The sequence below is a fragment of the Notolepis coatsorum genome (genome assembly GCF_963971535.1).
Source record: "Notolepis coatsorum genome assembly, chromosome: 10".
NCBI lineage: Eukaryota > Metazoa > Chordata > Actinopteri > Aulopiformes > Paralepididae > Notolepis > Notolepis coatsorum.
In genome coordinates this window covers 109,533,225-109,560,043 of record NC_140174.1, presented here as the reverse complement: position 1 = coordinate 109,560,043, position 26,819 = coordinate 109,533,225, and the positions used below count along the sequence as shown (strand labels likewise).

The window sequence follows — 26,819 nt, the reverse complement described above, 5'->3', positions numbered from 1 at the left end:
GCAGCTCTCGAGCCGCGGGTTGGCCACCCCTGCTATACGCTATAGGCTATACAGAATAGACTACTACAGAAATGAATGCATTCGAACTAAGTTTCAATGCATTTATTTCTGTAGTAGTCTATTCTGTATAGCCTTAATTCTGTATAGCGATTAATTGCTATTTGCGTGTTTGTTTTAATGAGGCGGGAACCAGAACCTCTTGTCAGTCATTCTAGTCTCCGTGTGGGGAGGCGGGGCCGCTGCCGTTACTACAGAGGTTGGCTGTGATGTATATATAGGAAAAATATAGGATGAATACAGACAAGGGTCTCAATTTCAGTGAACTTGGCCCTACCCCATTCGAAATGCGTTCCGCGGCCCATGCTACAGAGTACAGCACGAGAGCTCCTGTGAGCACCATGACAGCGTTTGTTTACTGTGGCTCGCGGATACGCATGGTGCTCAAACAAACACGCAAATAGCAATTAATTGCGCCCGTCAAAATCATTGCATTCATTTTCATTATCGCGCGATAAATTGATTTATTGCTTATCGCGACAGGCCTACTCAAGCACACATGAACACACACACACACCACACATCCTCACTTGCACTCACACACCCCACACACAAACACACTACAACAAAGGTCACTTTAAAAAATAACTGCATATTTGTATATAGTACTCATTACCATTATTTCTTAAGCTTAGCATTGTATTTTATTCTTATTACTAAATTACTACTTTTTATCATGTCTATTTTATCCATTCTATTTTATTATTTATTTGTATTTTTGCAATCGAGGCGGGCATGGCCACCTTCGTTTCACTACATGTCTCGTGTATGTATGTGACCAATAAAACTATTGAATCTCTCATTCTTAGCTATTTGATCAGGTGTGTGTTCACTGGAACAATGTGTAACATATGCACACAGACTCTCACACACACACACCCACCGGACCGGCAACACTTGCACAACCTGATCTCAAACTGATCTCAAACCTACCGAAGTCAGCCCATGTCACCCCACTTCTTAGGGACCTGCACTGGCTCCCCATTGCTGCACGTATCCGCTTCAAGGCCCTCGACCTAGCATACCGTGCGGCAAAGGGAACCGCTCCCGCCTACCTCCGGTCAATGGTCTCTAACTACACACCCTCAAGACCCCTACGCTCTGCGTCTTCTGGCCGCCTCAGATCTACTCCTATCCAAGCTCCCGGAGGGTCATCAAAGAGAAGCCGCCTATTCTCAGTCCTTGCCCCACAATGGTGGAATGAACTACCCATCCCAGTTAGGACAGCCGAATCCCGTCCAATCTTTCGCCGTCGACTAAAGACTCACTTCTTCAACCATTATCTGACAGAACTTGTAAGTCGCTTTGGATAAAAGCGTCAGCTAAATGACTAAATGTAAATGTAAATGTAAACAATGCTGGCGTGTTCTGAAAATGTTAGGTGTGTCTGTCATTCGGGCTGAACGATTAATCGATTTTAAATAAATCGAAAACACGATTTGAAATGATGCAATTAGCAAATCGCAAAGCATGCAATAAAAAAATAAATATATATATATATATTTTTTTTTTTTTTTTTAACCAGGAAGTCCCATTGAGATACAAGATCTCCTTTGCAAGGGAGACCTGGCCAAGATGACAGCAATAACATTTGCAATACATCACACGGCAATAAAATGTGCGATACATCACACAAGAACATAATAAAAGTGCATGTATACAATACATCACATGTAAACTCAAAAACACAAAGCAGAATAATCTACATGATAGTCTCTCTCTAGTCACGTGGTTCAATTAATGTTTTTTTTTTTTTAATCCTCTTTCTCTCCGCCTGATTTTTCTATGCTTTTTCTCTCCATCCCAATTTAGTCGTTATGCCAATTCCCCCCCTCCCCTACCTGGTCGTTGTGCGCATGTTCCCCCTACTGGTCGGTACAAGGGAACCCTGAAGTTACCACATGCTTCCTCCGACACATGTGGAGACAGCCAGCGGCTCTCTTTTCACCTGGCAGCGAGGACTCTCATTGGTGAAGTGTAACGCGTGGGAGGTCACGCTGCCTTCACCATTTCCTGCCTTTCGCTGAGCAGGCGCCCAGACCTGACCTGTAGGCGTTGCTGTCCACAACGCCAGATTACCACCCACGACTTCCCTCCCGCTAACTCAGCCAAACGAGTTAGTATGATGATCGGCCCAAGCCGCAGGCAATGCTGACTCCGGGAGTCTCAATTAATGTTTAAGTAGAAAAAACGTTGCACTATAAAAACGGAACTAGATAGTTGAATAAACATTTAACTTCATTAGCTGAAGTATTCTAAAATAATTTAAGCCATTCTCCTTTTCTGTGTGTGCACGTGTCTCATATCTGGTCTGACATCAGAGGAGTTTGATAGTATTTACTGAGGATTGCCAGATAATGTTGATATTTAAACATAAAAAAAATTATAATACAAAATAAATATACATGATCATGCAACATAAAAAAAAATTGTAGGAACGGTTTGGGAGAGGGAGGTAAGCGGTAACATTACTATTTACATTACTGTAAATAATGTTAGGTGTGTGTCATTACTGTAATGTTAGGTGTGTGTCATTACTGTAATGTTAGGTGTGTGTGTCATTACTGTAATGTTAGGTGTGTCATACTGTAATGTGTAACAGAGCGGCTTTAACCTGCCTGGTAAAAGTGCGCCTGTCCCTTTATGGCTGTCAATTACGGATGCGCTCATATTGGCTCTGATAGCGGATAGGAGGAGAGACGTGACGGGAAGCGAGAGCGGCGAGTTTGGATGTTTGTTTCAATGAAGGAAGACGTGCAGCCGATATAAAGAACAGTGAGAAAGTGAACCGCATTAGATAATGTTGAAAACGCGCAAGTAAACCTTACCTGGCACGGGATGACCGACGTGGATTAGTCCGGACATCTACGTGATCATCTTCTTCACCCAACGCGAACTTCGGTGCGGTAGGCTACACGCTGCACTGTGTTTGTTTGCCCCTGTTCCAAGTCTGTGACGCAAGTGTCTCCGACTCCAACATTCCCCTATCCAAGCTTCCTACAGGCGGCTACACATAGCCGACACCTCACGGTCCTCTCCAGCCCTAACCCAAACGCCCCCAAGCCCAAACGCCCCTCTCTCCCCCCTGCACTCACCTCACACACACACGCATCTTTTCTTTTGAGACTTTCTATTTTGAGTCATTCATTCGCTCATTTGCGTTGCGTTCATCACAAACTATTGAGAGTCTGAACTATTGACAAACGCATATACATGATCACGGACTGAACTGAATTGAGTGACCTGACTGGTCTATGGGAGTTTAATACACATGCTGGACTGAAAATGAATTGTTTGTTTTATGAAATGTTGCTTATGATTTGAATTGAATCCAATACATGGACATTTTGATTTTGACATGTTACATTTGAGCAAACTAACCTATGATTTAGCTTGCTCAGTAGTCTAGGCCTACTATTAATTCAATTATTTGTCTACCTTTATGTGGTACAGTCTTATACCGGAGCTATAGGCTTAATTAACCAATTAAAAAGGTAATTTGATTTGCATTGGCAGGGTTTGGCCCTGTCTGGCGCCCAACGGGAAAAATATTATAGGCACTATAAGTAGACACCGCTACAAATGTTAGGTGTGTCATTACTGTAATGTTAGGTGTGTGTCATTACTGTAATGTTAGGTGTGTCATTACTGTAATGTTAGGTGCGTGTCATTACTGTAATGTTAGGTGTGTCATTACTGTAATGTTAGGTGTGTCATTACTGTAATGTTAGGTATCTGTCATTACTGTAATGTTAGGTGTATGTCATTACTGTAATGTTAGGTCTGTCATTACTGTAATTAGGCTTGGGCGGTATGACGGTATTAAGGTATACCGGGGTATTTAGAAATACCGAAGGTATTGATTTTCAATACCGTCCGTCACGTCAAAATCACAGATGCGCTTCAGTTTCTATAACAGTGAAACGGAGTTTTGAGTGTAGTGCACACACTGAGTGTAGTGCACACACGCGCCAGCAGAGGGCGAGACCGCTCTAGTGGAGCGAGTGGGTCACAACGGTGTTCACGTTTTACGGTAATGTTGCGACAGTGCTGTGAAAATACCGTAAAGCGTTGTGACGAGAGTTGGTGTGTGTTGTTGTGGAGCAACTGGTGGAGCAAGCAAATAATCCGTCTCTTATTATATGTGAACTAAAGAGTACAAGGTTTACACAACAGCCCCCACCCGCCTTTTTATTGTATTTGTACCGTCCTGTACTATCCGTGGTCAGCTGTTTATCTCTCTCTGTGAGCTACTGAGCTTGAATAACTAGCGTTAGCTCCCGTTAACTAGCGTTAGCTCTGCGGCTAATCTTAGATTACCCTGAACTAAATCAATGACTAGGTTATAAAGCATTCAAGTAGTTTTCACTGCACATAGAAGTAGCCAAACAACGGGAGCATTTCGGGAGCATATCACCAAAACCCAGGCAATTTCTAGCCCTTAAGGAATCAAATAGTCTGCCATGGCTAGATGCTAACGCTAAAATGGTGCGGGCTTCTACCGGTGCGGGACTAACCATTCTGAGAGCTGACGATGATTTGTTTACTTGGTAACACGGGTCCCCCCCCCCCCCCCCCCCCCCCGCTGATGAAAATGAAAGTCATACCGTGCACCGGGGTATTATATCATAAAGGTTTGCCGGTGTGAAAAAAAGGATACCACCCAAGCCTAACTGTAATGTTAGGTGTGTCATTACTGTAATGTTACGTGTGTCATTACTGTAATGTTAGTTGTGTCATTACTGTAATGTTAGGTGTCTGTCATTACTGTAATGTTAGGTGTGTCATTACTGTAATGTTAGGTGTGTGTCATTACTGTAATGTTAGGTGTCATTTTCTACAGCATACAGTCATAGTGGTATTGGTATTCCATGACCTACCAATACACACATACACGTGTGTGCATATACTACACACTTGCACACTTTAAAGGGATAGTTCACATTTGTCTAGCCCCATTTCTTGCTTACAAATGATGTTTTTGATTGGTAGAGTCATTTCTTAGCACAGTGGCTCAGGAGGTCGTCTGGTAATCGGAAGGTTCTCGGTTTGATTCCCGCTCCTCTCGGGCAGCGTGTTGAAGTGTTGAGAACACAGGGAGAACATGTAAACTCCACACAGAAAGGCCCCCTGCTGGTATTCGAATCCAGGACCTTCTTGCTGCGAGGCAGCAGTGCAGAGAGACATACAGGCCATGATATCATAACAGTCCACCTCACGTCAGAGGTGGACAAAGTGTTCTTATTAGGGATGTCCGATATTATCGGCCGATATTGGCATTAAAATGTGATATCGGAAATTATCGGCATCGGTAAAAAAAATGATAAAATAAGTAAGAACAATTTCTGATTTTATTTATGGTCAAAAGTATGCATAATGTGTTAATTCCATGACAAGATGTATGTAATGTTAATTACATGAAATTATTCAGTTTTTGGGGGGGGGGTATCGGTATCGGTTGATATCGGTATAGGAAATTAAGAGTTGGACAATATCGGTATATCGGTAAAAAAGCCAATATCGAGCATCCCTAGTTTTTATTGATTGTGACCGTAGTACCATCCACATTTACATTTAGTCATTTAGCTGAATGCTTTTATCCAAAGTGACTTACAGGTTCTACAAGTCTGCAGGAAAGGTACAACTCTTTCAGCCCAGTAACAATGTTCATGAAACAGTATTGAAACTATATGTATAAGGAAGTTGCATTGTTCATTTCAATACCTGTAATAGTACAGTAGTCCACACACACGCACAAGTGTGCATTCAGTTAAGTTGGAATATGACTAATACAAACAGTTCAGTTTGTCAGGTACATGCAACACAGTGTTACAGTGTTGACATCTGTCTGCTTGAGAGATCCCATTTTCTGCAGTAAAAGTTATTGAAGTGAGATGAACAGACTGAAAACTTTATTTGATTAGATAAAACATGTTGACAAAGTTTTACTTTGCTGTTGAAAAAAGGTAATAAATCGCAATATATTTTGAATCTCAATACTATCGTATCGTGACTTAAGTATCGTGATAATATCGTATCGTGAGGCCTCTGCTGATTCCCACCCCTAATATCTATATATATATTGTGTTCTTGTCTGCAGAAGGAGCTGTCGGGGCACAAGAACATTGTGGACTACCTGGACTCCAGCATCAGCGCCGTGTCTGACAGCGTGTGGGAGGTGCTCATCCTCATGGAGTATTGTAAAGGTACGTGCTCATCCTCATGGAGTATTGTAAAGGTACGTGCTCATCCTCATGGAGTATTGTACCTTCACTAAACCAGTAGTAGATGATGGTATTGTTGTTGGGAACCTTCACTAAACCAGTAGTAGATGATGGTATTGTTGTTGGGAACCTTCACTAAACCAGTAGTAGATGACTGTGCTCGCATAGCAGGGTTAGAAAAAAAAGAAAAAAAATTCAAGGGCTTTTTTTGCCCCCCTTAACACTTTAAGTGCCGAAAACGTGTTTAGGCGTCCTTCCCCGCCATGCTCAAGTTGCCGAGGACGCCGTAACTCGTCTTTAATGTCAATATTTCAAAAATCTGTGATCGGAATCATATTTTCCATCCGCAGCCTTCACACACAGTTCTGAGCTCCTCTCAAACCTCTAGCGGTTCAAGAGCGCCATCTGGTGGCCGATCGGCGCAATCGCCAAAGAGGAAGTTACTAGGACGATGTGCTATTCACCCATATTACTTCCGGGCACTCTCTATAGGTCCCGGGACTCGATCTCGACACAATACATAGCGATCCGTTGCCAATAACTCGATAAACAACATGATTTGGACGTATATACTATTATACAACCTGGAAATAGATCGCGTATTTCTACATCCCATAATAGGAATATTTCAGTTCCACGCTCATCGTCCAACGGCGCGAGGAAGATACGGTAAGATTCAGCGTTATTTTTGAACGTGTTCGATATAAACTGCTCTGATGATCATATCACCCACACTAGATGAATGATATAACGCTGCCCACGGAATTATAAACGATCCCCCGCCCATCCGGTCATCATCAGATGATACGTAGAAACTTCTAGAAGTACGTCCAATTGAAATTTTTGATCTCGCACAGATTCCTACCAAACTGTATTTCATCATCAATATAATGCATTTGGGGCTATAAATCACGTTCTGGAGAAAGCTGCAGAAAGAGATGAAAACATACTTATACTTTAGACCATATTTTACTATGAATATGTGAATGAAAAAGTTTAACGTTGCTACACAATGAACAATACATATAGGACCTTGAATGGGCCCTAATAATGGCAATTTAGCAATAGAATTTAAAAAGTTATAGCCCTGCAAAGAAGGGGAACTTTTCCATAGACAAATAGAGCTGGCAAGGGATGGTATATCATGAATTTAGCCTTAGGCAATCAAAGTGTTAATTGATTTTCGGGGGCTTTTTTTATTTATTTCGGGGGCACTGAATTTGTATGATAAACGGTTATTAAACATCCTTACATCCACATTTTTGACAGTCTTCGTCCCGCGGACAAAAAGATCCACACAAGCTCCTCGAACACTAGCCGTGTTTGCAGCCGGAGTCTCACGACAAGCTTTGCAATAAATGATATGTTGACCGGTAGCATCCTCCTCAACCCCTACCCAGTCTAATCCCCACGACTCCATCATACTCCGCTTTACATTTTTTTATTTGAGGACCTGGGGAATCTGCTTCTCAGACTCTTTTTCCTTTGTGTTTTTATAGTTTGATAAAAAACGCTCCATCTTGTCCGTCTTCAAAATGCCATCAAATGCTGGTGAGCTGCTCACCTGCTAATGTGAGAGGGTGGGGAGAGTGACGTCGACATCGGCGTCTAATCAAAACAGATTTAATAAATCACGTCTTTCACTCGTCAGTTAAATAAATAGTAATATAAATGTTTATACTATGTTTGATAACGTAATGTTAATGACATTAATAATGTCTCCATATATATATATATCATTAGTAAACTGTCTGGGGCTTTTTGTCCCCCCCGGCCCCCCTTAACATGAGGGAAGCCGAGAACGCATAGCTGTCAGTGCGCACGGGTGAAATTGTGTCACAGCTGGGAGCGTTGCAGTGTTTGCAATGGAGGAGAAGTTTGGTTCACTTGTACATTTTCAACAACTGATTGCTGCTAATTAAACACTTCATTTAAACGGAGTAACGTTAACGTTATGTCGAGTTCATACGTGTAGTGTAGTATGAACTCGTCATAACGTTAACATTACTCAGTGTCCACTGTTGCTGCCACCGTTGCGTTGCAGATGGATGGTACACTGTTAGCTCCGTAGCTAATCCGCTCCTAGACTACTGATAGCAGTACCGTTAACGTCGGAGCTGATCAATACTCCGGTTTTTTCTAATTTAGTTTAGAACCGGGTTTCGGAGGGCATCCCTACTCCCAAGAGGAGTTAGTTATCACAGGCTGTAGAATGCAGGAAGAGCTGCCAAGCTGATCACGTTACATGTTGCGCATGCTACCGGTATGTCTGTAGTCGCGTTTTGATGACGTCATCACAACAACACGTTATTTGACTTTCGGTCATATATTTTCGGTGCTAAAACCCTTTTGGCCGAAAGAGCCTTTTTAACCATTTTCGGCCGATAATTTTCGGTAGCCAAATTTTCGGTGCATCCCTAGTCTCCATCAGGGTTTCCGTTAGAAAATACTGGGGCCGGTCTCCGTGTCCTGGAAGATTTCAATCTCCCGGACAAATATATGCATATATACATTCATTAACACATCCTGCGCCAAAAACGTGTTTCAAGGTCATGCTAATTCTGCCAGATCACGGCGTACGACGTTATTGGAGATCATATTAAATTTTTTCGCCATGGTATTCATATTTCCCTCACGGAGCCTGGTCTGATGCAGTGTGAGCCGGCACAACTCTGCAACGCTTCAATACTGCCCCCTGGTGGATGATCGGCGAGTTGCCAAACCGGAAATGGCCGGTTGGATCTCGGTGCGTCTCCGAAATGCGTCCGGCCACTCGCTTATTGTTGCGCGACTGTATACACACGTCCCTGTGTAGCGATCGCTGCCATAACGCAATAATCGATACGATTTGGCAGTGTATTATGATTATACAAACCGGAAATGGATTTAGGCGATCGCCGTCAAATAAGTGGGATGTTTTTGCTCCAGTCTCATCGCCCAACGGTAAGAGGACGCTGACGTTACTTTCAGCCTGTTTGTTTATTATTATCCATGCAAACTGCTCCGATCAATATATCACCCATACTACATAAAGCATTTACCGACGATCACGGAATTATAAACGACCCCCCCCCCCCCTGTTCACCCGCGCATGATCAGTCATAACGTTTAGAATCATGTACAGTTGACATTTTTAATATAGCGTGTAGGGCTGCAACTAATGACTATTTTGGTAGTCGACTAATCTGTCGATTATTTTTTCGATTAGTCGACTAATCGAGAAAAAAAAATTAAAAAATATATAAAATATATTCTTTTATAATTTTAGATTTTTTTTGCACTACCTATCTTTGTGAAAGTGGCTTCTCAGCTCTGGTCCAGCTGAAGACAGAGCAGAGGAACAGATTGGACATTGAGCATGACCTCAGAGTTGCTTTGTCTACCATCACCCCAGACTTTGAGACTCTTGTCAGGACCAAACAACATCCCCAGTTATCCCATTAGTTCCCCCAAACTGACTGTCAGTCTGTTATGTTAAGCTAAGAAGTCTTCAGCTGGACCAGAGCTGAGAAGCCACTTTCACAAAGATAGGTAGTGCAAAAAAATTATAATAAAAAAAAAAAATTATAATATCGATTATGTCGACTAATCGTTGCAGCCCTAATAGCGTGTAACGCCAACAAACAGCATTTGATAATCTATATATGCGTGTATGCCTATATCTCACGTTCTAGGAATTACTGCAGAAAACGATAAACATATTTATATTCTAGACGGTATTTTCGTATGAACCTGTGAATGAAAAAGTAAAACGTTCCTACATCCTGATTCCTGAACGATAGATAATCGATGTTGAATGGGCCATAGTAATGTCAATTTAGCAATAAAATTTTAAAAGTTATAGCCCTGCAAAGAAGGTAAACATCTCCATAGGCTTAGACTGGTGGCAGTGATCAAACATTGATGAATATAAGCGTGGCAGGGAATGTGTTAATATATTCCAAATAAAATAAGTCCCTCAAGACTCCATGCTGCTCCTGACTTGAAATCAAATAGGTGTCTGTGGGCAGTCGGCCCGATATTAACAGCAGTCTGTTATAATAAAATTTTTATGAGCTAACGAATTCCGTTATATTGGACATTTGTATTAATTATATCAAGCGAAGAACTGAGACATTTGGCAGAGAGAGACGGCAACATTATCGTGGGGTTCAACGTTGCGTGATCGCTGAAACCAATGACGATCTCCGCTTCCCAACGAAGCGATAAACTCATCCCAATAGTATGCAACTGCAGAGCCAGCGGCACTATCAGGTCCGGTCTGGGGACCGCTCAGCAGCGCTACCCACCCAATGGCTGAATTGGAGTATTGCACTGTGCGGGCACAACTGTGAGCTCTGCGGCTCTGCAGTTGCATGCTTCTCGCTAATCCAGCACCAAGCTCCCGCACCGACATTCTCATCAGCAAAACACAGGTCGCGAGGGAATTATTTTCACAGGACATTATGACCGGAGATATTTAAATATGTCGGACTTCAACAGAATATATATATATAATTAGTAACTGTCTGGGGCATTTTGTGCCCCCCTTAACTGATTTTCGAGGGCATTTTGTCCATTTTCACAGGCATTTTGCCCCAAGCCCCCGTTAATTTCGAACCCTGTCGCATAGTAAGTTAAAGTTAAGTGTATCTTTTTTTTTTTTTTTCCAGGGACAGTGCACATTAATCAACATCTTCAGTTTCCACATCAATGTAAATGTGGCAGATTTGAGCTAATGAGCTAGTTTCCATCTGTAGTCCCTGTCTACCATGCATGTCTTTATGGTGTGGGAGGAAACCAGAGTACCTGGAGGAAACTCACGCGAAAACAGGGAGAACATGCAAACTCCACACAGAAAGGCCCCCTGCTGGGGTTTGAACCCAGGACCTTCTTGCTGTGAGGCAGCAGTGCTAGTAGGGAGTGAACAACAGTGCTCACATATAGGGATGGGTACCGAATTCGGTACTTTTGAGGCACCGAACCGAAACACGTCGGTACTACCGAGTATCGAATCAAGTGAGAAACCGAAAAAAAAAAAAAAAATAAAATAAAAGATTTTTTTTTTTATTATTATTTTTATTTTTTTTTACTTTTTTGTCAACGTTCACACGCACAATATTTGCTTACCTAGGATTTGACTTGATTCAACAACAAAGCAGTCGGAGCAATGACAAGCCGAAAACTGTCGAAATTGTAGTTATTTGAAGTTTGGTTTTTCTTTTTTTACGACTGAGGTAGGTAAATTAAATTTCTTGAGACTAAAGTACAGAAAAAAGGTACCGTTGGGTACCGGTATCGATTCACAGGTACCGGTACCGGTATCGGTTCAAATGTGAAAGGTACCCATCCCTACTCGCATAGTAGGGAGTGAACGACTGTGCTCACTTAGTAGGGAGTGAACAACAGTGCTCACTTAGTAGGGAGTGAACAACAGTGCTCACTTAGTAGGGAGTGAACAACAGTGCTCACTTAGTAGGGAGTGAACAACAGTGCTCACTTAGGCTGAGGTTACACCTTTCGTATCATCTTCGTATTGTTTTCTTATACGCATCGCCGCGTATCGCCGCGACGTCATGCGCCTCGAGTCACACTTTCGTTTTTTTTTCGTTTTTGTCACCAGAGCACACTGATGTAGTACACTGCCAAAGCAGTAGGTGGCAGTAGGTGGCAAACATGAAGGCAATTTCAACCAATCAGAACGAATGTGCCAATACACTTCCTGGAAGCTCCAGCAAAATGTCAATAAGGCAGGCGCCTATGCCGCGCCACCATCTTGCTCAATGCAGCAATTCTTTTTTCAGCAAAGCCTAATAAAAGTGCAATAAACAAAACGGATACATTCACTGTGTGTTCTGCCTGTCATTTGTTGATGAAACAAAACTAACCTCAACACAAGTGACCACCAAGAGCGGATAGTTTAGGCTAAAAAACGATCGGTAGCATTGTAGCATTGTTAGCTGCATGCTAACGTCAATGGAGTATGCTATTATAACAATATAGCATTGTGGCTAGAAGCTAACGTTAGCTCACGCTACTTAGCCAGCATCAAAACTGATGATATCGCGAGCTATCAGTAGTTAGATAACATTAGAGACAACGCTGTGTGTATTAAACAAAGGTGAATAGATGACTGGGCCATTTTGTTTAATGCTTCTTAAGTTGAAAGAGGAACTCTGAGCTAACAGGGTCTGAATCCTGATAGCTCACGTTAGCCAGCTGCTCATGCCATCGGTAATGCTAGCAGAATGAATGGATGTAAACTTTATTTAACATATTGCATATGGGTACAATACAATACGGCTCAATACAAACAATTGTTAAGGGAATGCAGACTGTTGTAGCTTGGACTGGGGTCCTTATAACAATAACTTGACAACACATGGTAGCTGAAGCTATTTGGGACACGGAGCTCTGTCCCAAACACACACACACACACACTCTGCTGTCACCGGAAGGGCACGCAGATGGTATCTACTGCGCATGGGCGTTTTCGCAACAACGGCTAGCGTGCTGACTACACGCTGTTTGTCGACTCGTTTTTTTGCGTATCTCCAAACGCAAACACAATTTTGCGTTTCAGCCGTATCCACAAAAAAACGCCAAAAAACGCGTTTCTGTGTAGATAGGACATCATACGTCGTCAAAAACGTATAAAAAAACGCCAGGAATACACTAGTCTAACCATAGCCTTAGTAGGGAGTGAACGACTGTGCTCACTTAGTAGGGAGTGAACAGTGGTGCTCACATAGTAGGGAGTGAATGACTGCTTACTTAGTAGGGAGTGAACAGTGCTCACTTAGTAGGGAGTGAACAGTGCTCACTTAGTAGGGAGTGAACAGTGGTGCTCACATAGTAGGGAGTGAATGACAGTGCTCACTTAGTAGGGAGTGAACAACAGTGCTCACTTAGTAGGGAGTGAACGACTGTGCTCACTTAGTAGGGAGTGAACAGTGCTCACTTAGTAGGGAGTGAACAACAGTGCTCACATAGGGGGAGTGAATGACTGTGCTCACTCCACACGAGCGCTGGATTTAATGTAACCGAAGTTTGAAAAAAATATACCTCTGTCCACACAGGTGAACAACCGCATATAATTGCATACCCACGGCGAGTGGAAAAACCAGCAACCGATACATGTAGTACAATGCCAAAACAGTAGGCGGCGATGTTGTTCAGACATGAAGGCCATTTCAACCAATCAGAAAAGGTTGAACGCTCACTAAACTTCCTGTTTAGAAACACCATAGCCATCATTTTGCCAACGGAACATATATTTTCAGCAAAGAAAGAAACTGCATTAAAAGTGCAATAAACAAACGGATACATTCACTGTATGTTCTGCCTCTGATTTGTTGATGAAACAAAACCATCAGCAACACAATTTACCACCAAGAGCGGATAGTTTAGTCTCACAAAAGACCACCGGTGTTGTTAGCTACATGCTAATGTGAATGGCTATATCTATGTATAGTATATAGCTTAAATGCTAACGTAATGTGGTAATGTTACCGCTATGAATGGATGCAAACGTTATTTAACACATTGCAGAATGTGTACAATACAATACGGCTCAATACAAACAATTGTTAAGGGGATGCAGTCTGGACTGGGTTCCTTATAACAATAACTTGACAACACATGAGTTTAGTTTAGCCGCAGCTACATGTTTACTCTGAGCATCAGGTCAGGAATGCGACAACAGACATCAGTCGATCACAACACTCTTCAACACAGACGATACGTTTCGAACAAAGTTTGTTACAATCATTTTCATATAACGCTACTTGGGACAGCTCTGCTGTAAACACTGGTGTAGCTGGCTCTGCTCTAATCTCTCTACCCCGCGCTCGGTTGCTGCAGTCAGTCTGCCGTGAACATGGGAAATAATTGCGACAGCTCTGCTGTAAACACTGGGAATAACCTCGGTTACTATGCCCACACGCAACTGCAAAACCACAAAACTTCACCCTGGGCTCCGGTTTTCAAGACCGCGGTTGCAGTGTAGCAAATCCCCGGTTGTGTGTGGCCGAACAGTGCAACTGCGCACATACAATCATGGTTATATTAAATCCAGCGCTCGTGTGGACAGGGCCTTAGTAGGGAGTGAACAGTGCTCACATAGTAGGGAGTGAACAACAGTGCTCACATAGTAGGGAGTGAACCTGCAGTATGACATGTGCTGACAGGGCTGGGCGATTAATCGATTTTATCCATTCATTCGAATGAATGATTTAGGACGATTTACATTTTTCGATACATATCGATTCTGAATATTTAAAACGGTTTCAATACTCATTTCCCGCAATATCGATATTTAATTATTCATAAAACATATATATATTTTTTTTGTATAAGGAAGTTGCATTGTTCATTTCAATACCTGTAATAGTACAGTAGTACACACACACACACACACACACACACACACACAGTTAAGTTGGAATATGACTAATACAAACACAGGGCTCTACGCTAACCTTTTTCACAAGGAGCACATGTGCTCCTAAATGAGAAAATTTAGGAGCACACAAAGAAATTTAGGAGTACACAAAAATATTTAGGAGCTCAGTGAAAATATTTCAAGTAACAGAGTTTTTTTTTTTTTTTTTTTTTTATAAATATATATAAATGTATATTTGTACTGTGCGTGCATGTGCAAACGGGAACGGGACACACATCTGTGCAATAGCACATACCACCAAAGTCACTGGCCCACTGTGTGTGTGTATCTGCGTGTGCAAACAGGAATGGGACACAGACATTTGAACTATTAAGTGATTAATGCCTACTGTGGCAAAGTTGTAGCCAACAACTAGGCCTAATAAAAAAGGCATGGACATTAAACAAAAAGGAGACACTGGCATTACCACCAGGGCCATCAGTAGAGGGGACTGTAAGGTGCCTTTTCGGTATACTACCTTTGCTAAAACTGTGTTCTCTGTTAAAGGTGGTAACTACTGGAACAGCCTACCAGTTGTGATTAGAGAGTGCCCCACATACTCCATGTTCAAGACTCATCTTAAACTGCATCTTAAGGAAAACCAGAACTCTGATCATTTTTTATCTGATTTAGTTTATGTAACTTGTTTCTTGTTTTTATTGTTGTTTTTTTATCATTGATTGTCACAATGCTTTTACCCTAAGCAGGCTATTTATTTATTGAAAGAGTTTTGCTGTCCTGGTGTAAATTAGCTCTTGCTACAACCCTGCATGTTTACATTTTGTATTTTGTACTTGATGTTCATTAACATGTGCTGTCTCTATCAAATAAACTATCAAATCAAACTACTGCTACAAAAGTAACAGTCACTTAACTTTAGCTTTTGCCCCTTTTATGCATACAATGCCTATGTTTTGGCTAGTGTTGCTCTTCTAGAAAAAGAATCCTTTCAGGGTTGCCTATTGAAATACTGTACACCTCCAGTACAGAAACATTGTTTATGAGTTTGCGTGTCAGGTAGACCATTGATTGACGGTCGATTACAGCCAACACAATGACATACGCTACTGCATCAACGTTATGATTAACCCTTTAATCGACAATGACGTGTTTAGACGTCATTCCTCGCCATGCGTAATCTGCCAATGACGTCGTACAGCGTCTTTGAGATCAATATTTCAAAAATCTGTCATGGCAATCATATTTCACCCACGGAGACTTGACGGGTCCTGTAGATCTCCTCTCAACTCTCCAACGGTTCAAGAGCGCCATCTGGTGGCCGATCCGCGAGGTGCCAAAACCGGAAGTGAGCGGCCGGAAGTGGTGCTCACCCATATTTCGTCCGGCCACTCGCTATCGCTCGCAGGACTCCAGCTTGATACACTGGATAGCGATCCGTTGCCAATAACTCTATAAACAAAATGATTTGGACGTATATAGTATTATACAACCTTGAACTGGACCAACAAGATCGACATCCCATAATAACGATCTTTTTGCTCCAGTAGCATCGCCCAACGCTACGTGGAAGCTGCGGTGCGTTTCAGCGTGTTTGATTATTATTATCCATATAAACTTCTCTGATATATATATCGACCATACTACATAAATGATCTAACGTCGGCCACGGACTTATAACCCCCCCCCCCCCCCGGTCACCAGCAGATGATGAGGCATGACGTTTAGGACCTTGTACAATTGAAATTTTTAATCATGACGTCAATCGGTATCAAACTACATTTGATGATCTAATATATGTATTTATGGCTATAACTCACATTCTGCAGAATGCTGCAGAAAACGATAAAAACATATTTATACTTTAGACCGTATTTTAGTATGAATATGTGAATGAAAAAGTAGAACGTTGCTACATCCTAAACGATAGCTACTTGACGTTGAATGGGCCATAGTAATGTCAATTTAGCAATACAATTTAAAAAGTTATAGCCCTGCAAAGAAGGGGAACATCTCCATAGACTTACAGTGGTGGCAGAGAGGTGATTAAGATCAGATAATCCCTGGCAGATAAAGGGTTAACAAAGCAAGGCATTCGTTTTGTTGCATTAACGTTATATTACTATTGCTATCGATAAATCTAGGTGTTCTAAAATCTATTGCTATTGGTAAGACTAGAATAAGTTACATAAAACGTAACCCTTTAATCGCCAAGGACGCCGTAACACGTCATTCTCCGCCATGCGTAATCTGCCAATGACGGCGTAACACGTCATTGAGATCAATATTTCAAAAAAATCTGTGATGGCAATCATATTTCACCCGCGGAGTCTTGAGATCCCCTGTTGATCTCCTCTCAACTCTCCAACGGTTCAAGAGCACCATCTGGTGGCGGATCGCCCAAACAGGAAATGAGCGGCAGGAACTGGTGCTCATCCATATTCGGTCCGACCACTCGCTATCGCTTGCGGGACTCGAGCTTGACACAATGGATAGCGATCCGTTGCCAATAACTCAATAAACAACATGATTTGGACATATATACTATTATACAACCTGGAAATGGATCGCATATTTCAACATCCCATAATAGCAATCTTTTTGCTCCACGCTCATCGCCCAACGGCCCGAGGAGACTGGGGTAAGTTTCAGCGTTTATTATTACCGTGTTCGATACAAACTGCTCTGATGATCATATCACCCACACTACATGAATCATCTAATGTTGGCCACGGAATTATAAACGACCCCCCCCCCCCCATCCGGTCAACATCCGATGATTAGTAGTAACTTCTAGAAGCACGTACATTTGACATTTTTTATCTGGAGCCGATCGCTATCAAACTGTATTTGATCATCAATATAATGCATTTAGGGCTATTAATCACGTTCTGCAGAATGCTGCAGAAAACGATAAAAACATATTTATACTTTAAACCGTATTTTAGTATGAATATGTCAATGAAAAAGTAGAACGTTGCTACATCCTAAACGATAGATAATTGACGTTGAATGGGCCATAGTAATGTCAATTTAGCAATACAATTTAAAAAGTTATAGCCCTGCAAAGAAGGGGAACTTCTCCATAGACAAATAGAGCTGGCAGAGGATGGTATACGGATGTACTTAAGCGTGGCCAGGGCTGTACGCTAAGCTTTTTCACTAGGGGCACACTTGCCCCTAAATGAGAAATTTAGGGGCAAAAAAATATTTTTTAGGGGCAAATTTTCGATTGTTTTTGATTTAAAAAAAAAAAAAAAAAAAAAAAATTAATAAAATATATATATTATATAATCATACTTGTAGTTGTATTATCTGCGAGACATCGCCACCACGCAACAAGTCAACATGCTCGCTATATCCAACCAGCTCCACTGTCTGTGTGTACTCGAGTAGCCTCCAGCTACGGCCAGGATTCTCCGGAGCTGCAGCTGGACCCTATACTGTAGCCTCCAGCTACGGCCAGAATTCTCCGGCGCTGCAGCTGGGCCCTATTGACTATATTCAGCGTGCCCTCAGCTCGAATACGCATCGACTCAGTGTTATAACTTATAAGACATTGATATCAGGAGCTATCTGAACTATTTAGTTTAATGGGACGTTTCGTTTTGAACAGTAAGCTAACGCAAGCTATCATGCACTACTAGACTTGCTGGAGGATTTGTTGATATCAGTAGCTAGCCGGCTGGCAGGCTCACCAAGGTCCCAGTGTTCCACTAGAGCAGGGGTCAGCAACCTTTTTGACATGGAGTGCCTGTTTGAAATATAGTTGTAACTAGTGTGCCTCAACAATATTCCATGCATCGTAATTTTTTTTCTCATAATCATGTCTTTTTAATGATAATTTTTACATTATTACATCATTATTGTTATTGTTATTATTAACAATATTATTATGATGGTTGTATCAACCCTAAATCTGAGTTGGGGGGGGGGGGGGAATGCAATGCAGACAAACAGCTGCATACAGTGTGACCATTTCACTCACATTTGCCCATTCATTTTTGGACACATCACACACCATTGGTGTGTGTACTGTACGTGTGCTGTCATAGCTCCACCTACAGGCCTAATGGAGAACACCAGGATGTGAATGGAGGGTGAATGTGAGGTATATCGTGTAAATAAGTTTTGATTGATTGCAAGACTACACTGTAAAAAAATATATAATAATAAGTTACCAGAACTTAAAAATATTGAGTTCAGTTACTGTGCATTAAGGTTTTCAGTTTTCAATCCATAATAAGTTAACAAAAAAATAAGTACACAACCACATTATTTCAACCTAATAAAACTATGTTTATTGTCATTGTTTTAAGAACACAAGTTGACTTGGTAATATTCACATTTTGAGTAAAAAAATTGCTTTTAACATGTGCAATGTTCAATGAAATAGAAAAATAAATAATACAATTTGTTGATTAATCCCACTGGTCACAATGGTGACCGTAATAATGTTTTTGTTATAAGGCTCTGCAAATGTTACTGAATGATGTAGCAATGTATTTCCAGCTAAATTGAAATAATAAACAAATAAAGGGTCTCAATTAAATATGTGGTAGTAAAAAGAACCTGTGGGAGGATTTCAACAAGATAAATGCGACAACAGTGCAAAATATTTCACTATAATATTTCAAAGCAAAAAAAAAAAAATTATAATTTCCCTTTTTTTTTTTTTTTTTATGCTGCCCCCTGTGCCTATGCAAATGCCCCCGCGTGCCTATGCAGGCACGCGTGCCTAGGGTTGCCTACCCCTGCACTAGAGACTAGTGTTTACAACAGCCACGGGTGCGGGAGGAGCAGCAGACGCTAGGGATGGGTACCGAATTCGGTACTTTTGAGGTACCGAACCGAAACACGTCGGTACTACCGAGTATCGAATCAAGTGAGAAACCGAAAAAAAAATAAAAAAAAAATAAAAAAAAATATTTTTTATTAATTTTCTTTTTTTTACCTTTTTTTTTTTTTTTTTACTTTTTTCTTTTCATGTCAACGTTCACACGCACAATATATGCTTACCTAGGATTTGACTTGATTCAACAACAAAGCAGTCGGAGCAATGACAAGCCGAAAACTGTCGAAATTGTAGTTATTTGAAGTTTGGATTTTTTTTTACGACTGAGGTAGGTAAATTAAATTTCGACAGTTTTTGGCTTGTCATTGCTCCGACTGCTTTGTTGTTGAATCAAGTCAAATCCTAGGTAAGCATATATTGTGCGTGTGAACGTTGACATGAAAAGAAAAAAGTAAAAAAATAAATAAAAAAAAAAGTAAAAAAAATAAAAATTAATAAAACATTTTTTTTTTAATTTTTTTTAAAAAAAATTTTAAGTACCGAAAAAAGGTACCGTTGGGTACCGGTATCGATTCACAGGTACCGGTACCGGTATCGGTTCAAATGTGAAAGGTACCCATCCCTAGCAGACGCCGCAGCTCTCTCTGTGTGTCTGAGTTCAGTTCAGTTCGGCTCACTATAGGAGGTCGAACGTGTCGAAAATATGAAGCAATACTAACTTTACTTTTCTTCATAGCTAAATCAGACAGTCAGCCAGTCTATCAGAGTGAGTGCTCAGTCGATTGTTCCCGCTGATCATACCTGCTGAGTGCTCACTGCTCAGCTCGCGTGAGTGGCGTCATCACACGCCTTTGATAATTTAGGAGTGAAATGCGAATGCAAGGCTTGAAAGCACTGCTCGCAAGCCCGCCCCCAGATAATATTTACCAATCGCAACGGCCAATTAAAGGGGCAATTCGCGATGATATCATCGCAGTGTACAGCCCTGGTGGCAGAGAAAGGGTTAATGTTACTGTCTCGGGAAAGTCTTGCATAGCGCAATGGCGGACTTTCAGGAAGTAAACAAGCAAATGAGAGATTCCGATTGGTCATTTCCTTTCTTTCTTTTGTCCTTTAATATTTCCCATTACACCAGTCACGTCACTCTACTGTGATTGGACCGTTGGCTTGAGTGCAATGTGGGACTTGTAGTTTTTTAACGATTTATCAGCGGAGAAAAAAAAAGCACGACTGAGGCTGTAATCTTCACTCGCACACCGTGCGAGTAGGGCTGTCTTAAATACTTCGAAGCTTCGAAGCTTTGTTCGATGGCACGAGCTTCGAACATAAAAAAAGAAATCAAAGTAAAAAAATAAAATTTAAAAAAATAATAAGATTCATGTGCTGACTGTTGTCAGGAAGTGGAGCTGCAGTGTGACATGTGCGGAGTGTTGTCAGGAAGTGGAGCTGCAGTGTGACATCATGTGCTGACTGTTGTCAGGAAGTGGAGCTGCAGTGTGACATCATGTGCTGACTGTCAGGAAGTGGAGTTGCAGTGTTTATTTGTTTATTAGCAAAGGATCCCCATTAGCTGACGCCGAGACGTCAACTAGTCTTCCTGGGGTCCTAGACAACATTAAAACATTACAACATATACATTGCAATTAAAACATAATACAATTAAAACATAGCAAGACATACCAAATAAGGAAACACAACATAGCAAGACGTACCAACCGAGGAACCACAACAACATTAACACACAAACATATTATATCTAAATATGTACATCAACGGTAACATATTGCATATCTCAGCATTGTCAATATTGGCTACATGTAAGATTTTAATTTATTTTTGAAGCTTGCTACACCTCTTATGTCGCGTATGTCACTTGGAAGATAATTCCATGCCCTGATAGCCCTATATAAAACTGTTCTTTGCATACTGTTAGTGTTTGTATGGGGTAGAATAATCTGCCCTCTACTTGCGTGACATCATGTGCTGACTGTCAGGAAGTGGAGTTGCAGTGTGACATCATGTGCTGAGACAGTGTTGTCAAGTGGAGCTGCAGTGTGACATCATGTGCTGACTGTTGTCAGGAAGTGGAGCTGCAGTGTGACATCATGTGCTAAGTGTTGTCAGGAAGTGAAACTACTTATCTTTGGTTTCGGTTCAGATGAAGACAGAAGTCAGCAGGGTTCTTTTTCCATTTCCTCTTTTGCTGAGCCAGTTCTCTGGGGGGTTCAGATATCATGTACACGGTAGGGCTGTCTCTTATATCATCACTTATCACTCCAACCAGGTCAGATGTTATGTGTTTGAACTGTAACGATGTGATCAAATAAACATTTATGCACTGGGTCATTTTGGGAAGAAAAAGAAATTACCTAATTAGTTACAAGTACTTGAAATGTACATTTAGTCATTTAGCTGATGCTTTTATCCAAAGCGACTTACAAGTTCTGTACGACAAGTCAGCAGGAAGCGTACAACTCTTATCAGCTGAGCAACAATGTTCATCAAACGGTGCTGAAACTTTGGTGCTGCATTATTGAGTACATAGACATAAGACATATTAGTATAGTAGGAGTGCATGATATTATAGGACAGTAAGAAGGTTAGTGTTTTTTATTTTTTTTTATTAATTTCATATATTGATTGAAGTGTGTTTTTAGTCGACGGTGAAAGATTGGTCGGGATACGTACTTGAAATTTGTTTAGAATCTTGACAAATCCAAAAGAACCACCCTTTGAAACAAAGTGAAGCAAAAAAGCACTCTGAGGTGAAGGTGGTGGGAGGAGCATCACAGACAAGCAGATCATTTCTAGTTTCAAACAGTTTACTCATAGTCGTACATCATTTGTCAGAGGTTAGTTTCCCCCGAAAAAACTGGTGCAGCTTTAATTAATTAATAATTCTGGCACCTTGCTCCTCAAAACTCTCTGCCTCGCTGTGAGAGGGCTGGACACCGTGCTGAACACAGCTGTATCTCCATTATGAGTGACAGGATCTCTTGTGGATCCCGCCCCAGGTCTCAGTCCTAAAGCTCTCTCTCCTGAAGCAGACCAGGTCTCAGTCTAAGGTCGCTTTCACATATAGTTTTGGTGGACTCGGTGCGGTTCTGGGGGTGAAGTTGCAACATTGTTGCATTCTTCATTTGGTTCGCCTGCGTTCACATGGAAATCTGTGAGGCGGACCGAACCTTCTGAACAATGTCACGCGGTCGAAAAGGGCGCTTGTCTATTGGACAGTGGAAATGTGTGTGTGGCTGCGAGCCCGTGTGTGTGCGCGCGCGTGTGTGTGTCTGACAGTGTGTGGACTGCGAGTCCCAGCGGAGGCGAGTTTTGACATGGCATTGATCCATTGTTCTATTGAAGCACATTACCACCATCCTCTCGCTAAACAACTTGTAGACCACAGTGTTTTTATGAGTGCCCTCAAGTAGCTGTTTTATTAATAATATAATAAGCCGCGTTTATTCTTCCTTCTTCCCAAGATGCACAGATAGATAGATAGATAGAGATAGATGCAGTGTGCTTGTTTTGCAGTGAATGAATGCTGCGAGCAGTGGTAAGGTAATAATAGTATTGACGTGGCATTAGGGGTGGACGGTATGGTCTAAAATTTATATCACGGTATAATTTGAAGCATAGACTGTAACGGTATATATCACGGTATCATCGTTTTTGATAAAAATTTTTATTTTATTTTATATATATATATATATATATATATATATATATATATATATATATTTTTTTTTTTATAAAATATATATATTATATAATTAGACTTGTACTTGTATTATCTGCGAGACATCGCCACCACGCAACAAGCTCCACTGTCTGTGTGTACTCTAGTAGCCTCCAGCTACTCGAGTAGCCTCGAGCAGAGCTACGGCCAGGATTCTCCGGCGCTGCACCTGGACCCTATTGGCATAACGTTACTTAACTGTGCTCATCAAGCCCTCAGCTCGAATACGCATCGAATCAGTGTTATAAGACATTGATATCAGGAGCTATCTGTAGCTACTGCTAGCCGGATATATAACGTTAATACAACGCCTCAGTGAATTATTTAGTTCAATGGGACATTTCGTTTTGAACGGTGAACTTACTTGCGTTAACGTGAGCTAACGGCTAACGGAGCTATCATACACGTCTACTCTACTAGACTTGATGGAGCGTTTGTTGATGTCAGGAGCTATCGGTAGCTGGCCGACTAGATACCGTTCGGTTAGACAATGCCTCATCATGTATTAAACTAAAAGTGAATAGTTGACTGGGTCATTTTGTAACGGTAGCTAAGCTAACGTTAGCTCAGGGAGACGTCCCGTCCCACTGCACTACAGTAGACCCGTGTTTACATGCGTGCGGGAGGGGCTGGCACGCCCACTGCGCGAAGCCTCCTAAATAACTTTTTCCAGTTCGCACATATCTATTATCTATGACTAATTCTATCTATTTTTAGGGGCAAATGCGAGTGAAATAGTCGCGCAGTGGTTACATGACGTCATTGCTATTTTAGAGCTGCACTACCGGTTACACGGTATAGGCAAAATCCATACCGTAGAGCAAATTCATACCGTTTATACCGTATACCGTTTATACCGTCCACCCCTACGTGGCATTGATCCATTGATCCAATGCCGTGCACCTCGGTAATAATAATAAGTAGCGTTTTTTCTTCCTTCTTCCCAAGATGCACAGATAGATAGATAGATAGATAGATAGATAGAGAGATTAGATGCAGTGTGCTTGTTTTGCAGTGAGTGCTGCGAGCAGTGGTAATAATAATCACTTCCTATATTTGGTTCGCGTTTGGTCCGATGAAGCCGAACCGAGACCGACGTTTTCAGGCGGACCAGAGTTCGCCTGTTTGGTCCGCGAACCGAGTTCGACACGCATTCACACAAACCCGAAAAACCGGACTATCGAATTCTGGTCCGAAAGTCCGGACCAAACAGCCCCTGTGTGAAAGCGACCTAAGGGTGCTTTCTCACTCACCATTCCGGTCCGTACCGTCCTCATTCCGGGTAGGGTGCGAACTCTGTGCAAACTCCCCCCCCCCCCCCCCCCCCCCCCCCCCCTCTCCCCCCTCTAGTTTGTGTACACACTTCAGTCTTGGTTCGCTCCGGGTTCTGTTTACGGTTTGCGTTTTAGAGCATATTAAGCTTGCCGTAGGCGATGATGTCACGCTCGAAACTGTAAACACAGGAAGACACGGCGGTGGAGACTGGATGCTGATATAAAATAAACAAATAACCAATAAATATGCTCTGTTGTCAAGCCTTGTCAATATAACCCACCCCCCTTTTCTCACAAATGGAACTGGTGTTGTGGAGTCCGCGTTTGAGCATTTTGCAGGGTTAACGATGACACTAAGCTAATGGCTAACGCTAGTTAGCTACTAGTAACATTGCTCGCATCAATTATATTGAATGTCATTGATCTACCGGTCGATCACGGCCGACTGGTTGGGCAGTTGGGCACCACTGGTCTATAGAAATAAATGCATTCGAACAAGAAAGTATAGTAGACATATAGCTATGGCAAAAAAAGTTACCAGGCTTAATGCGAGCCAGGGAAGTCTTTACCCCCTTCTGTGACTGCTATGTGCAAGCCAGGGGCTTTTTTATCTGATATATTTCGAAGATATATAGAAGATATAAATATCGTTTTAGTGGGTATTTTCCAGTTGTTGCTGTGTGTTTTTATCTGCCCACAATTCAAGCAAGTAACGACGTTGTGTGTGTCACTGGCGTGCACCCAGAACCACCTATTTCAAGCGTCCCAGGTTCAGCGGGGGGCCGTACGAATCAGCGCCGCTTTGCACCCAAAAGGGGTTTGTCTGTCTGAGTGAGAACACTCCCCCGTCCCCCCCGTCCCCGGGGGCGCTGATTCGACCCCGAATGGTGGGTGAGAAAGGCCCCTAAAGCTCTCTCCTCTGTCCTGCAGCCGGCCAGGTGGTGAAGCAGATGAACCAGAGGCTCAGCGTGGGCTTCAGCGAGGCCGAGGTCTTCCAGATCTTCTGCGACACATGTGAGGCCGTGGCCAGACTGCACCAGTGCAAGACCCCCGTCATCCACAGGGACCTGAAGGTGAGGGAGACCGGCTCATACAAATGTTACAAATGTTGTAATAATCCTGTCAGTCAAACGGTTAACCGTCCTGTTTCATAATGATGTGCCTCGTGTCGGAACACAGTGTCTTGTGGGAGGAGGAAGTTGCTCTCGTTGAAAACAACATGGATGTATGTACTCTGCCAGCATGTTTAATATCCATATACTAAAGGTTAAAACACAAAGACACTGTACTACAAAAGTACAATGTACAAAGGTAGTAGTATTAAAAAGTAATGCCACCCCTAAATACTACTCACTACAATAAAATCAAAATCAAACTAAATATCCTGACGTTAAAGAGAGCTGTGCAAATATTGTGAAATACTTGCTTTTTATATATTCTCATTATTGACATGGACTGCACTTTGTTACTAAGATTTAATAAACTTTATTGTAAAAAAAAAAAAAAAAAAAAATTGCTTGCAAAAAAAAAAAACAGCCATTCAAGCAATCATAAAATCACAAATAGCCCAATGTGGAAGGAGTTTGACTGGAAGGTCAAGGTCGGGTACTTTAGGACTCAAGTTCTCCGGATTTGCTGGTGGGTCCTCACCACTATGTTGGAGAGGATGTGGAATGATCGGAGATCATACACATATTTTCTGGGACTGTCCAAAAGTGCAGACATTTTGGGTGAATATAGCAGACATTTTGGGTGAATATCAAAAATGAGATTAAAACCATTCTAGATCTTGACTTACCTCTGAATCCATCGTACTATATCTTGGGATGTATACCGAAAGGCACATACTATGGAGATACGTTATACATCTTGAGAGTGATACTGTTAATAGCAAGGAAAATGATAACTATGGCATGGTTACAAAAACAACCACTGACAATCAAACAATGGACCAAGAGATTGAGACAGATGTATACAATGGAAGAAATGACTGCACAACTGCAACTGAAAAAAGATATATTTATGCAGAGATGGTCACTTGTAACCTTGTACCTGGATACACACTAGCATGAGTCTGACCCCCCCTCCCACTTTTTTTTTTGTTAAAATTGTTTTTTTTTGTTAAATTTATTTTTCTATTTATTTTTTCGTTTCTTATCCTACTGTATGTCCTTAATTTTTTTTTAATAATTTGTCCTCCCCTGGGTTGTTTATGAGGCGTACTCGGATTATACTGCTTATTTTGATTATGCTGAATACTTTGAAAACAAATTGAATAAGATGGAAGAGCCTGAGTAACAAATGTCATTGCCTATGTGAATCAAGTATATACTGTATGATCAATGCAACGTGA

At 41.6% G+C, this 26,819-nt stretch overlaps 1 protein-coding gene across 3 annotated transcripts in view; it reads left to right on the top strand.

Annotated features, from left to right (window-relative positions):
* Nucleotides 1-26,819, top strand: part of bmp2k (BMP2 inducible kinase) — a 163,755-nt gene that overhangs the window by 75,292 nt on the left and 61,644 nt on the right. For 2 of the 3 annotated variants that reach the window (XM_084322714.1, XM_084322715.1), the window contains exons 3-4: nt 6,158-6,263; nt 25,397-25,539. In XM_084322714.1, the coding sequence (XP_084178840.1) occupies nt 6,158-6,263; nt 25,397-25,539 (249 nt within the window). The other variant, XM_084322716.1, reaches the window with a different exon arrangement.